The sequence below is a fragment of the Podarcis vaucheri genome, assembly GCF_965113315.1.
Source record: "Podarcis vaucheri genome assembly, chromosome: 2".
NCBI classification, from domain to species: domain Eukaryota; kingdom Metazoa; phylum Chordata; class Lepidosauria; order Squamata; family Lacertidae; genus Podarcis; species Podarcis vaucheri.
In genome coordinates this window covers 88,655,841-88,670,626 of record NC_138760.1, presented here as the reverse complement: position 1 = coordinate 88,670,626, position 14,786 = coordinate 88,655,841, and the positions used below count along the sequence as shown (strand labels likewise).

Genomic DNA, 14,786 nt, shown 5'->3' with positions numbered 1-14,786 from the left:
CGGCCGGCCCCCCTGCACCCCCCACGCTACGCCACTGCTCTGTAAGAGGATTATTGTTACGTAGGCCAGGTCAGTATTATCCCCCCATTCCACATAGGGAAGCTGAGGCTGCAAGATCGTGCCTGGCCTAAGACACCCCTAGTGCAATTTATAGTTGTGACATTTGAACCACTTAGTTCTCAGCTCATATTCTTGGGAATGTTTATGCTATGTGAAGTTTAAAATGCCTCTAAACCTCTCCCATTCTCTTTGAGCAAATATTTGATCATTGTTAACACAGAAGAGAATAGTGGTTTGGTTTTTTAATTGTGTATGAGCGTTCTAGACTATAGGTTTTACTTTCAAATTACATACTCACTGTAAATTTCATGGTGGGGATTACAGTGGTACCTCTACTTATGTGCACCTCTTCTTGCGTATCCTTTGGGATACGCATGCGGCAAACCCGGAAGTATATTTCCGGGTTTCGCCGTGTGCGCATGCGCAGAAGTGCTTTTTCGTGCCGCACACGTGCGCAGAAGCAGCACCTCTGGTTGCGGAAACCTCAAGATCTGACTGGAGCTCTGGAAAGGACCCCGTCCGCAACCGGAGGTATCACTGTATATTCTATTTTTGTAGGGTGGCCTTCAATAAATGTGTTTCTACAGTGCATGGGTATCTATTTGGGCAGTGGGACTTTTCCCATCTCCCCACCCCCACCCCCTCCCCAGATCTGCTCCAGGGTGTTGGCAGAACCCCTAGTACAAATTTAAGGGGCACACAGGGTGAGTTTTGTTGTTCAAGCAGAAATCCTTGCACTAATAGGGACGTGACTTAGCCCTTCTTTGAATATAACCTTTAGTCACTAGGTGGCACCAGGCTTAGTTGTGTCTGGACAGAGTCAGGAGTTTCCTCTTGCTGTTTTTCTTCTCTGGCTTCCTGACTAGTCTGAGTTCTAAGCCTCCCATGCAGCTTCATAGCTAAATGGGGATTAAAAATCTGGCTTCCCACATCCAAAGACAACACTCCTGTCATTCTACTAGTGACTCCTCACAACGCCCTTCCTCCTGTACAAATTAGCACAGCTTCAAGCCCTCACCACTAAATGTTCATGCATGTGCTATTTTATAAAATGAGGCTAAAATACTAAAAAGCATATTTGCTATAGCTTCTATGTAAACTAATTAGACAAATTAATTGCAGGATTTGATATAAAGGCCTGCTTCTGTTTAAAAATTCCTGTGCAGGAAATACTACCAATTCTGGGAAGACAAAACAAATAAGCAAGCAAGTTTCAGTGAAGCTATTTTGATAACCTTTTAAAATAGGTGGCTCACCGTAGATTAGGATGCCAAAAAATAGTTTGGCTCCATCATGCTGCTTCCTCCTTGGTCCGTATTTCTGAAGGGATCTCCAAAGAAAGCTGTGCTTAACTTAAGAGATCACCTCTTTGTTTATTTCCCATCATCAAAATAATACTGCACTCTCAAATACAAAATCTATGTGTAATGTAGATGTCATTTCCTAGCTGAAATGCTGCCTAAGGTAACATACCCACATAAGGCAAGCAGTTTCAGATGTGGGGCTCATTCAGACAACTGGCTTATTGGACATTCATCCTGCTTTTGTTCCACTTCGTTTGCAGGGCAGTTATATGACAGTGCTAATCCTGATTTGCTTGTGTGGTGGCTGTGGGTCTTCCTGTGAATCATTCATTCATCCTTCATGTGTATGCACATATAGAAATTGCTTGGGGAAATAAAATCCTACACTTGCATTCCCAGAAATTGATGTGTTCTCTTAGGTTCACTGGCTTTGCACAGAAAGAGGGGCTCCCTGTGGCTTTTCTAACTTTAGGGGTCTTTAGAGGAAGCGAGTCTTTAGGGGAAGAGATTTCCAATGGCCAAGCATGAGAAAGGGCCATAGCTCAGTGGTAGAACTTCAGCTTTGAATGCAGAAATTCCCATGTTCAATCTCTGACAACTCCAGGTACAGCTAGAAAAAAGTAGTATCTGAAAACCTGGAGAGCTGCTGCCATCCAGTGCAGAGAATACTCAGCTAGATGGACCAGTGATCTGAATTCAGGCAGCTTCCTACATCCATATCTCCAGAAGATGTTTTTATTAAATTGTCATTTGCTAGTCAGGGAGGGTGTAGAATAATTATCATACTGCTATCTGTCCTGAGCCCTGTCCAGAGAAATGCAAAGAGATGGTGAAGCCTAAAACCAAAATGAAATGGGGTAAGTATTGGTCTAGACCAGGCATCCCCAAACTCAGCCCTCCAGCTGTTTTGGGACTACAATTCCCATCATCCCTAGCTAACAGGACCAGGTCCTGTTAGCTAGGGATGATGGGAATTGTAGTCCCAAAACAGCTGGAGGGCCGAGTTTGGGGGTGCCTGGTCTAGACGCAGCCTCTTATTCAGTCCATGGATTGGCATAAGCTGAATCGCAGGACTAAGTTGTGGCTTTACTGAGAGCAGATAAAATATCAGCAATATATATCACACACGGACTGAAATTTTCATCCCTTATTCCCTGCACATAGACAACATTCCTGTAGTAAATCACAACACTGAAAGTATATTTCATGTTACTATCAAATTTCAGTCAAGTGAGACATAAGACACTATGAAATTATTCACATATACTTGAAAAAGAGCCACCTTTTAGATACATTAGCACACATAAATTTATGGTTCCATTCACTAAATTTATTTTGCAGCTCTCTTGTTTTATGCTATTTTGTTCTAGTCAAGTGGTCTCTGTGGAGCAGTGAGTCACTGGATCTCTTCGACTTCTCAAGCAAACAAAGCCAAGAAAGAAAGAAAAATTATCACCACCCTGGTTCCGGATCAAATCAGGAGAGTAGCTGAAGTTACAAAGTCCATTGTATGAGTGTATACAGAATGAGGGTAACACAAGCTGTGAGTTGCAGGAGCACAGTTTGTCTTGGCTCCAGGGAGCACCTTCAATTTTTCGGGTATCTCAATTTTCATATAAAATACTTGTATGTCACAGCTGTGGAGACAACCTTGAAAAGCATGCCTGCCTTATGCACCCTTAAAATGAGCATGAGCACCCACACAAACCCCCATTTTAATTTTAAATCTCATGTTTTTCAGCCAGGCTTGTTCGAGCTGCGAGTAACAACAGAGCTTTTGTTCACTCTCCTGGCTGTAACGCAGCAGTTGGAAGCAGTGGAGGCATGTCAGCAAAAAGCTTTCGAAACAAGGGGCATTCTGAGGCGGTCATGACTATTCTATGGAGTGGGGAATCACATATCTGAAAATAACCCTTAGAAAAACAAGGGAATTCTCGTAGCCCCAGGTTCACCTCACTTGGGGGGCCTCTGTCCCCTGCAGGCAGCAACCTTGGCTCATGGATCAATTTCCTGCTCAGTCTGAGCTTTGCTATGGATATGACACACAGCAAAACATGGCTTTCTCGCATGATCTTCTAAAGAAACCAGGGTACTCTCACAAGTCAGTCACATCCATGCCTGAAGACCTCTAGGAAAAATAGCAAAAGCCACAGAGCTGCCCATCTCCGAGGGCTGTGTCCTGTGAATTTTTGCTCACCATGAGTTTGTTGTCTCCATGACTGATCAGCATACCCATGTCTGACATACACATAATTGCGGCTATAAATTCCTCATAGTCTACCTTTATTGTACAAGTGAATGATGGGTTCGCTCCCATGAGTGAAAATAGTAAAGTCATTGTGGTACTCCACCCCATGACTAAGAACCAATACAACAGCTCACACAACCTCCAGGGAAGAATACGATAATGTACCCAATCACTAATGGAGCAGACTTGGTCCATCTACTCCTATACTGTTTACTCTGACTGCCAGTTGCCCTCCAAGGCCTCAGTCAAAGGTCTTTCATAGATCCACTACCTGGAGAACTGGGAATACTTTGTCACAAAAGTTTTTGTTACAGACCTGCACCCTTTTTGAATTTCAAAGCAGTTCTCTAACTTCATCTTAGTATAAACTGTGATAGGTGCTTTTTAAAAAAATCAGCCTACGGCAGGTCTTCTTTCAAGGTGTCACCACAAAAGGAAACTATCACAAGAAACATCACAACAGCCATACGAATTAATTGGCTCTAAATCAGACTCTGGTCCCAAATGTATGCAAGGTTATATACACATCCTTGACAAAGAACCCAGTAAGTTACTCTGCCAGAATGATAGGTGCTGTGCATCAATCACACAAGAAGCAGAGCTACATGCTAAAGGGAGAGGAAGGCTAGAAGCAAGTTCTAAATCTGATGGAGTAATTATGGAGGGAAGTAATTATAGAGGGTTGTCTGATCCAATACCACAACAAATACCCATGCTAGGCAACATTGCACAAACATTTCCACACGTCAGTTAGCAACAATATTCATGACAGCTTGTCAGTTTTTGATGGATGATAGAAGATTCCGTTTTTGAAGTAGAAAGTATCCTTTACAATTCGGGATTTGCCATGAATTGGTGTCCTCATGTCCTTAACCACGTCTCCTGGAAAAATAAATGTGTAATTGAGCATTAAAAATTGCATGCCTAAGATAACCTAAAGCAGAATGCCAGCTGCCACATGATGTGATTTTCAGATTCCCTTACAGAACAGTCACAATTTGTAAACTGATAAGCAAGGAGCAGTATAAACCTGTCATCCATTTCCTGGATTTGGTGAAATCATCACCAGGCATTTAACTGACTGCCATACAAATCATCAAATCATCATGAGTTCACCACCTGTAGCTGTGATGACTACATCGCCTTCCCGGGGCTGCTCAGGTAGTTCCGCCTATGCTGTAGATAGATAGATAAACTTTATTCGCATTAGCCAACAGCCATAGCAACATAAAACAAGCAATATATACAATTAAAAAGACAACAATGGTTAAAAAGGGCTATCAAATGACCAAGATTATCATTCAGTTGCCTGCGTTTACAATTGGCTAAAGCCAATATGTGCTCTTAACTGAAGAAGAAAGCACTAAAACCTGTTTGGGTCTTTTGGAATGAGGCTGATAGATCTGAAGAGCTGCGATGCTTTATAGCTCCCACTGAACAAAACTCTGCTCCATAAAACAATAATGCACAAAACAGCAGCTTAGTTCCACTATTAATAAAAGATATAAATGCTTAGATCAGGCATAAGCAAACTCGCCCCTCCAGATCTTTTGGGACTACAACTCCCATCATCCCTGACCACTGGTCCTGTTAGCTAGGGATGATGGGTGTTTTAGTCCCAAAACATCTGGAGAGCAGAGTTTGCCTATGCCTGGCTTAGATGATGGCAAACTTTTTCCCTGTCTTGTAATAGCAGCAGACTATACAGAAATTCAGCAGGTGCACCCTTGCCCATCATTTTATCTTAAAAGCTTCACCTGCCTAATTTCTACCATTCAGGGGGCAGGCAGGCAGGCATTTCCTCCAAGGAGCTTAAATGTGGCTTCCCCCTCCTTCCATTTTATCCTCGCAACCATCCTATGAGGCAGGTTAGGCAGAGAGATGGTGCCTGACCAAAGGTTCATGACTGCATGGGGATTTGGACTCTGAAGTGGGGCCTGTAAAGGTGGTGTTATCCCAGGCAAACATCACCAGCTTCACTCTATTTAGTTCTTACTGTTTTCTATTTCTTCTTAACACTTACGCTCAGTGCAAAGTCACCATGTAAGCAAATGAAACATTATTCAGACTCTGGCATACAGAACTAGATTGGCTTCTGTCACCGTGACTCACGAATAATGCTTAGCTCGCAATTCAGTGGTTTGCTGGGGGCTTATGCAGAATGAAACAGGAAGGCTGCTAAGTGGTAACAGATAGAAAGGCAGGCATAGGGCAACTAGAGCAAGCGGAAGGTACAATTTAGCTCCTGCACCTCAAAAAGTGTTTTTGAACAAAGCTTAAAAGGGTGACCATGCAGCCTACTTTAGAGAGGACAGTCCTCTACTGAAGAACAGTCTGCTCCAAAGGAGACAGACGTCAATGGAGTTGTCAATCAACAATTGATACCTGGACTGCAGGCACACAGGCCACCTGGTCACAGTCTTCCCATTTGACCTATACTAATTAATTTCAAATTTGCAAACATATAAATTACCTTATGCTAAATACTGTGCTGATTTCTGGCCTCTTTTGAGGAGATACATTTCCTCAGGTTTTTGCCAATGTGTAAGTGGGCCACCATACTTAAGACTGTTCAGGAGCCGGCATGTGTGCATAAGGAAAGACAGACAGCTGTCAGGGACACATCCTGTTAGTGCCCTGTGCCTTCCCAAATCTGCTAGAGATCAGGGGAAGTCCTACAACAAATTTAAGCATGTCATGGCAGGGGAGATTACATAGGGACAACAGACAGCGCTACACTGCATTCCACCCTAATAATTTCCCCCTCACAAAGACAATTAAAGCAGGGGAGGCAGAAGCAACTTGAAATATTTCTTGTCACTGGTGAAGCATTCTCTTAAGCCTACTGCATGCCTCTCGTGCTCTGGGATCCATGCAATAGCCATTACTGGTTCATTACTCTTACCTAAGCGCCAGCCGTATTCCCACGACGACAGCACTGGGTAGCAGAATTTCTCCTCGGGGCTCTTCATCTTCCTCTGCTTGAGGTAGTGGTGCCTCCCTTTGCCTTCATGGGAGAAGCCCTGGTATAGCAGCTGAGTTGTCTGTGGTGTGGGAACCCTCATCTCGGGAAGAGGCCCCTGAAGGCTTGGCCCTTCCTCCTCCTGCTTCTCCTCCTTGCCCGACAGGCGCCGCCTGTCCTCTTTTTGCACAATTACTTCTTGACACCGGAGGGAGCTTGCACTCTTCTCAGGAGGGCAGATGGCAGGCAAGAAACACTTCCTCTTGGCGGCGACCCCATAGTCAGTCACCCGCCTGGGGTATTTGTGCCCGTATTTTGCCTTCCAGCTGACCCTGCAGGAGGCCTCCTTGTTAATAAGCTCCCTCCAGCCATCTTGCTCCCGCGTGGTCAGCAGGCCCCTCATGGCCCCAGAGAGATGGCAGAGTCCGTGTGGTGACCACCATGTGCTCGGCAAATGTTACTTCCTGCCGCTGGTGTCCAAGGAAACATACACAAAAGGGCCAGTGAAGCTATTCTCAAATTACAGCCTCTGAACAAGGCCTGTGTGTGTGCGCTCTCTCTCTCTCTCTCTCTCTCTCTCTCTCTCTCTCTCTGACACACACACCTCCTGCAACTAGGTGACTACAAGGCATAAAGCTGCGTTGGAAGGGTTTGTTTTTGGTGAAATGTTGAAAACCTTAGGTGGGCTTCTTTGCAGCTACAATTGCCCGACAGGTGGAATTAGTTACCTTACAACCTAGCTGGGGCTTTGTAACTGCTGAGCTCGTAAATCAAACTGAAAGTAAAGAACTTTGCCCTCCTCCCCCTTCTGCTGACTACAGAGAATATTTACACCTGAGACACACACGAGTGTGCACACACACAAATAGTGATTTAACAAAAACACTTGGTTGGAAGTTAGCAGCCCATCTTGAATGCAAGTCGTGCAAGAAGCAAGCAGGGGATTTGCCAATCTTCATTTCCCCGATTTTAAGTTGCATGGACTCAACCCAAAGAAAATCAAAGCCAAACTCAGCGGAAGCCACAAAAAGTTAGATTGGCTACCATTCCATGTGGTGCCTGTGATTTCTCTCTCTGAAACCACAAAACTGGCTGTGTGCCCTTGCTCAAAACCCACCCTGGGGTTTGGGTGCGTAATACAGCCCCAAAGCAGGCAAGTTTTGACTGGCTCTCTGTGTGTTACACAAAGAATTCAAACACCTTCTTAAAAGACCCCTGCCTTACAATGCAGTCGTCATAGTGATAGCTGAAAGGTAGCACAGTAGGGAGATAAATCTTTTTCAGAGAAATGTATATAGCACACAGCTACAGAGAGGAAATTAAAATGCATGCAAAGGTACTTCCTCTATCTTTCTTGCCCTGTGGACTTAATTTGAGCAGTTGCCCTTTAAAAGCAAAGCATCTTAAAATAACAGAATCAAAAGCATTTGTAGCCGAGAGATGGGTAAGGCAGCTGTATAGAGATGAACTCCATGCCAGCCATTTGGTTTCCTCCTCTAATGCTTTCATCGCAATGCAAGAACTACCACACCCATAAAGAAATGGGAAAGTTTTAGACCTCTGGAGTTAAGCCATAAATTATAAGATTCAAATGCCAGGCCTCCACCCAAGTTTCAAAGAGTACATAGTGAGTAAACTAATATAAAGAGGAGAGAGAATATGCTGAACAAATTCATAACACTGAACTTTGAAACTGTGGTGTGTGCCTAGGAGTGACATGGAAAACAGTGAAAGCTTTTGTACGTTGCTCTAGCTATTAACTGCCCACAGATGTGAGAATCTGACATCTATTAGAAAACATGGCACAGCCCTTTTAAGCTAGGGCCACAGTGGGAGAATATTAGCACCGAAAAAAGAACATTGCAAACAAAACAAAAACAGCAACCATTACTTCTGGTTCGATGGTAGCGCTAGTTACAAAGACTGATAAATTCCACATACACTGTCCATCACCCATAGCTCAGAAGAAGGGTGCATTCTATGCAAGCAGAAATCCTGGGTTCCATTCCTGGCATTTCCAGAGCAGGTTGGAAAAACTCCTGACTAAAATGCTGATGAGCTGCTTCCATGTCAACACAGCTCAGACTTTTTCAACCTGGTGCCCTCCCAATGTTTTGGATTACCAGCTCCCACCATCCCAACCATTGGCCATGATAAATGGGGTGCATATGAGTTGGTAGTCCAAAAAAACAGGAAGGCACTGGGTTAGGGGAAAGCTGGCTACGGTCAACTGACAGCAGCTCTGGAAAAAAACAAAAACATTTTACATAATTTGCTACGTGGTCTTTATCTGGAGAAGCCAGGAGTTGAACCTGGGTTCCTCTGAATGTAAAGTGTATACTCTACCACTGAACTACAACCCCTCCCCAAAATTCAGATCTTCAGAGTGCCTTTCAATGGCATGGCAAGAACCAAATGATTTTAGGGATTGGGGTAGACTTCGGGCAGAGCCATGCAAACAAGTAGGAGGCTTAAGAGCTAAATACTTGACCAAGGGCTAGCTTGTTTTCACAGCACAAGACCTAGAATATTTAGTGTAAAAATCTGTGGAAAAGACAGAGCATACCTAACTCAGCCACAGAGACAGTCTTAAGAGCTAGGGAGCCTGTGTGTTTAAAATCATGCATGATGAACTAAAGAGCACATCTGCTTTTACCATTGCCAATTATGGTCCATGTTCAAGATCTCCGTACTATTGTAAGGCACTTTGTTGCCTTATGCTATTTCGACCACCAGCAGGAATGACATTTGATGCCGGTATGATACAAGTTAGTCCATTTAGACAGACATGAGTCATGGCAAAACCAAAAAAAAAAAAAATACTTAGCAGCCCACCTGAGTTTGTTTTTAACATGCACATTTTATTTCATGAAGCCAACATTCATGGTTTTTAATAAGTTATGGGATACAATATTACAATCTTGCAATTATTCCAGTTTATTCTGCTTTTCCTTATAGTTTACAATGTAGTGAGCATTTCACATTAAGGCACACAGCACAGTAAAAAAAGAAAAGAAAAAGGGATGTCTTGTTACTCTAGCTCCACCTCCAAGAATCTGTGCTCGGACTTAGTGCACTGATATACTACTACAAAAATAAAGCTGACCAAGTAGAAATCTTTCTCTAAACAGAGGGAACAAATTTCCATCAAGTCTCTTCTTCCATTAGGCACATTTAAAGCTCTTTGAGAAAGAGAGAATCTGCTAAAAGCCACAGGAGTTTTGTAGTAACCATTAGTTGCATACCTGGAATGTCTTTTGAAATCTGGAACGGCCATGTGCTCATTCCCTTATCCCAAAACAATGAAGGGGATAAACACTTTGTGCATGAACAGGCTCAATAAACTCGCACCATTAGCAGAAACATTCAGAGGTACACTTAATATTGACTGGCTGACTAGGCTAGTTTTCACATCATCATGATCAGGGACACGATGAGCAAGTCAGAAGCTACTTTTTGTTACTCAACTAAGAGCCTCGTGTGCTGGAGATAAACGTCTTTCTAGCATAGCCAACGTGTGAGTTGCACAAGCATGAATTTTACACTGAGTGCAGAAACAAGCTTGGGAGAAACTGAGTTCCTGCATGTTGCACCTACTGTGTGTCAGCAAAATGCACCTGTGGCAGAATATCAGCTGATTTGGCATCCTGTCAATCACAACAATCATGGTTAAAGTAAGCTAGCATCGTAACTGTACACAGCAAAAGAGGCAAAGACTTCCAGGAACAGTTTGATACCCCTTGCAGTTTTCATTTTCTGCTAATGTAAACAGCCAAGCTTTCTGTTATGGTGTTTTAGTGTTTAGCTGTAACGCTTGAGAGTTTTCAATGTTACGTTTTTTTAAAAAAAAAATCAAGTATACAAAAGGCACAGTAAGTACCAGTTTTACCTCATTTTCTTTACAGAAGAACTTTAACTGGCAATAGCCAAAGTGATTTTCTACAGCTAAATTTAAAAAGTTTCCAGTCTAAAAAATGTCCATCAAAAGTCAGTAGTTTAAGCTACCCAATTATCAAACACAAATTCCAGTTTAACATGTAAATTCTAAAATCCACAAAAAGGATAGTGACCTTGTTACATGATTGCATATCGATCCGAAAGGTACATTGGTTTACATTTGTATAGGAGGGACGCTTAAGACAAATAGAACACTTTTAAAAAGTTGCAGAATTTAAGTTGGGGGTGCATTAAAAAATGTGTTCTGTATACATGAAGGTATACTCTATTTCTCACAGGAATGCTCACAGTACTGAATTGTTCGGATTTCACTTGAACAGAGCTGAATGTTTTGAAACAATACGAACTTAGGGAACTGTAACGTGGAAGGGGCTTCCAGGAATGTGTTCTTCACCCCACTTCACAGCTAGAATATAGTCACCCTTCTCCTTGACGACGTACTTTACACCGTACTGTTGGTTCCCAAGGTGTTTCACAGATACTTCTTCACAAGGAGTTGTAGGTCCATGGACACCAACTAACAACATATTTGAACCTAAGGCAGAATGAAGAGCATTACTACCACACCCCAAATTCAAACAGCTCCAATCAAGCTTTACTTTACCAATCAGACGCAAAGTTAAGAGCCTTGCTAGATCAGTCCAAAGGCTCACTTAATCCAGCGCCCTGTTTTTGCCAAACAGGTGCCTATGGGAAGTTGGGATGCAGAATCTGAATTCACAGCACTGTCCCCATTTGAGAGTCCCATACTTGGGTCCAGAGACATACTGCCTCCCACAGTGGAACACAGCCATTACGGTCAGTAGTCTTTAACAGCATGCTGCTCATGGAGGATAATGCTATTTGCAGGGCAAGGTATTTCTGCAGAGAAAAAGCACTGGGCAAAAATTATCAAGTAAACCTTGCTGACTCCTGTGCAAGACAAAGAATTCTAGTTCTTTTCTTAGCAGTTCATCTTTAGATCAGGCTTTCCCAAACTTGCCTCTCCAGCTGTTTTTGGACTACAAATCCCACCGTCCCTGACCTGCTAGCTAGGGAAGATGGGAGTTGTAGTCCAAAAACAGACGGGAGACTCAAGTTTGGGAAAGCCTGCTTTAGATGCTCTTAAATGCTTTGTAAAGCGGCGGGAGATCCAACATTCCACTGCCAATGGCAACTGAATACTTTTCTCTGGGGTGAAAGCAGCACTAAAGATTTAGTGGACACTTAGAAGGTGGAGAAGCTCAGGTCTTTGGTCACTGGACCAGTAATAGAAACCCACATTTATTTATTTATTTTAAAAAGGAAGTTACCAGCTTTGCTGCAGTCGACAGAAAATGTGTTTTTCTGGCCCACGAAAGCTCTAGAGAGCCCTGCTCCCGTGGAGATCACTCTGCTTGCATCAGATGACGATCTGGGAATGGCACTATAGCAGGTATCCGTTGTTGACCTGGTCACAGATTCCACCATGATGGAGGATGTTTCATTGGACACACCTGGGCTAACCAGCCGCTGGCCTACAGAGCAAGATAACCAGAGCACAGTTTAAACAGTGTGGCAGTACCCCTGCTGCTAAGTGAAAGAGCTCAATGGCTACCGTCAACTAGATGCCAGTCAAGTCAAAGACACTGTGCCACCTTGGGAAAGTCCATCTCTCTGCACCCACCCTCCCGCTGAGAACACAACCAGGTAGGTAATACTGGCTCATAAGTCTTACCTGTCACTTTTGCTTTGAAAGGGCTGCCGGCTATGTGATTGGGCCCTCCGTATTTAATTCCAATTAAGTAGTTCCCTGGGGCCATAGGTGTGTACATTACATGGTAGCCCTCCAGAGCTTCTTGACAATCCATTTTCACCTTTGACGGCCCCTCGATTGTAACAGCAAGGGTTCCAGGGCCTGCTTTGGTGGTGTCTATGGTAAATGCCGATTGTAACCCTGGAAAGCAAAGGAGAAATAGGAAGCATGGGTTCCAAGACTAACCATTTGTCACGTCACACTTTCATGCAGCAATCTTGTTTGCCAAGTATATGTCATGGATACAGCCTCCCATCCTGCAACAATCTGCCATTGCAAATTGTGTATTATTTTTAATAATAATAAAAAGACCACTTTCTCAAGAAATACCCAAAGTGAGTCACGACCACTAATCCATCAAAAAAGCAAATACTCCAAAAGATTTAGAAAAAACTTGTCCCACCTCCTAATAAAAGCAGCCCTTTCTTTGATGCCTTGCGATCACAAATTTCACACTTTCCCATGCTGCTGCACAGGCAAGTGCAGGTACCCCCAACCTGCGGCCCTCCAGATGTTTTGGCCTACAACTCCCATGATCCCTAGCTAACAGGACCAGTGGTCAGGGATGATGGGAATTGTAGTCCAAAACACTTGGAGGGCCAAAGGTTGGGGATGCCTGGGCAAGTGTGCGAAGACAAGCAAAAAGCAAAACAAAACCCTGATGAATGCTTCTTCTAAGGTGGAATCTACACGCATATAAAACGTTCTGAAAATGCTTTCCTTTAAAGCGTTTTTTAAAATACATTTAATTTTCCAAAAGGGTCACCATTACCATCTAGTGTTACACTTAAAATGTTTTATTTGCAGTTGTATAGCTGAGTCCTAAGTGCAGCCAGACCATCAGTAAGTAATGTTTGGCTGTGTGGAATCCATTACGGCTTGATCAATAGCAAGGACCCAACCCAAAATGTTAAGCATCAACGCTGCCGAATGGGTATGTTACTGGTACTCCTCTGTCGAATTTCATCGAACTCGTCTATCGAATTTCACTTAATTTCTCCCTTCAAGGGCCTCAGGAGATATAAACAGGCACTACTCCCATGTGACCCACTGAAAACTACACAGGCCAGAGATGGAGAGCCTGTGTGTCCCCCCCCCCAACTGATGTTGTGGAACTCCCGACAACCCCAGCCAACATGACCAATGGTCAGGAAAGATGCGACGGTGTGATAAACTGCTAAACTGAATTGTTCAAATCAGTTCAGCATCCATTTCTGCATTTTCTTGAATATTAGCTTTTCCCTGTTTAACTGAAATGAACCGAGACCACCACCCATTTTGAAACATATTGGCTGAGCCTATGAAAGGTATAGCCCTACTGTGCACATCGGAGAGAAGAGTGTTAGCTAATGAGACAAAGGCAATCTCTGGGTCAAGACCACCCTATTTTTCAGAATTCTAACGCAGAAAGAGGAAACCTCTCACCTGTTACGCCACTCTCAAGGCCTGGCCCGTAGGCGGTGACAAGAGCTGGGCTATCTGCTTGACCTGGTTCACCGACTCTAACTTTAAAAGGACTGCCTACCACATGGCTACCGTTGAACTTCACATCAATAGAATGAATGCCGTTTTCACGAGGGATGAACCGAACAGCGTATTTATCTGCAATACATATACAGGCAAATCATCATAAATGTAGGTTGAGAACTTGATGTTAAAAAGCAGAGCACACAGCATCTAAAACTATTTCTATGACTGCCATGCCTGGGCCATGGGAAGGTGGCACATGGAACATGCCTGAGGAGAAGCAAAGCCTGTGAAATGCAATCCTCATGTGGAGAACATGCACAGGAGTTGGAGCTGTCACTTTAAAATCCGTTCTTATTGCTTTAACCACCAGCATGCTGCAAAATGGTTATCCGCTTGCACTGGTAGAAAACTGCAATTCTTTATTCTACAGCAAATATTATAATTATAGCACAATTGAGTATAGCTTGTTCCTTTTCATCAGTGGCTAGTCTGAAAACTGTCTGGGAAACATAGAATACTAGAATGGTAGATCTGCATGGTTAAAAGTAGCTAGAAATGGCTATCAAAAATGTAAGGCCAATTTAAACAAATTGGCACCAGCATCAGATGAGACCCTGTTGGAATCAGCCTACGGGTATGCTGTGTATTTTCAAAAGTGAAGGATGAAGGGAGAAAGAGTTAACGAAAATGTATAGGGCAGGATGGAAAGACAGGAGCCATTTCAGGTAGCTAGAGTTGGAATATCTACAGCAGGCTTTCTCAACCTCGGCCCTCCAGATGTTTTTTGGCCTACAACTCCCATGATCCCTAGCTAACAGGACCAGTGGTCAAGGATGATGGGAACTGTAGTCTCAAAACATCTGGAGGGCCGAGGCTGAGGAAGCCTGATCTACATGTACCTGCCCTATGTAGGATTATAACTTTTCCTTGGTCCACAATTCGGCTAAAAGTTGTGAAGCAATCTCTCTACTATGCAGAAAGATGCACATGCAGCCATTCAACTGAGCTATT

At 43.4% G+C, this 14,786-nt stretch overlaps 2 protein-coding genes across 4 annotated transcripts in view; both read right to left on the bottom strand.

Moving 5' to 3' along the window:
- Positions 1-2,431: 2,431 nt before the first annotated feature.
- LOC309526753 (protein SPMIP1) lies at positions 2,432-7,120 on the bottom strand. The gene is made up of 2 exons (XM_082212968.1): positions 6,518-7,120; positions 2,432-4,494 (listed from the first exon to the last, which is right to left on the bottom strand). The coding sequence occupies exons 1-2, from the start codon at positions 6,975-6,977 to the stop codon at positions 4,376-4,378; spliced, it is 579 nt and encodes a 192-aa protein (XP_082069094.1). The 5' UTR covers positions 6,978-7,120; the 3' UTR covers positions 2,432-4,375.
- Positions 7,121-9,414: 2,294 nt separating this feature from the next.
- FLNB (filamin B) overlaps positions 9,415-14,786 on the bottom strand; it is an 83,117-nt gene continuing 77,745 nt past the window's right edge. For all 3 annotated transcript variants that reach the window (XM_082210910.1, XM_082210911.1, XM_082210912.1), the window contains 4 exons: positions 13,731-13,907; positions 12,228-12,446; positions 11,824-12,027; positions 9,415-11,066 (listed from right to left, as the gene is read on the bottom strand). In XM_082210910.1, coding sequence (XP_082067036.1) covers positions 10,879-11,066; positions 11,824-12,027; positions 12,228-12,446; positions 13,731-13,907 — 788 coding nt within the window. In that variant the 3' untranslated portion in view covers positions 9,415-10,878. The remainder of the gene's footprint in view (positions 11,067-11,823; positions 12,028-12,227; positions 12,447-13,730; positions 13,908-14,786) is intronic.

Coding starts and splice junctions, on each gene's coding strand:
- LOC309526753 (XM_082212968.1), bottom strand. CDS start 6,977: ATGAGGGGCCTGCTGACCACGCGGGAGCAAGATGGCTGGAGGGAGCTT. Junction 4,495..6,517: donor GGAATACGGCTGGCGCTTAG/GTAAGAGTAATG, acceptor TTATTTTTCCAG/GAGACGTGGTTAAGGACATG.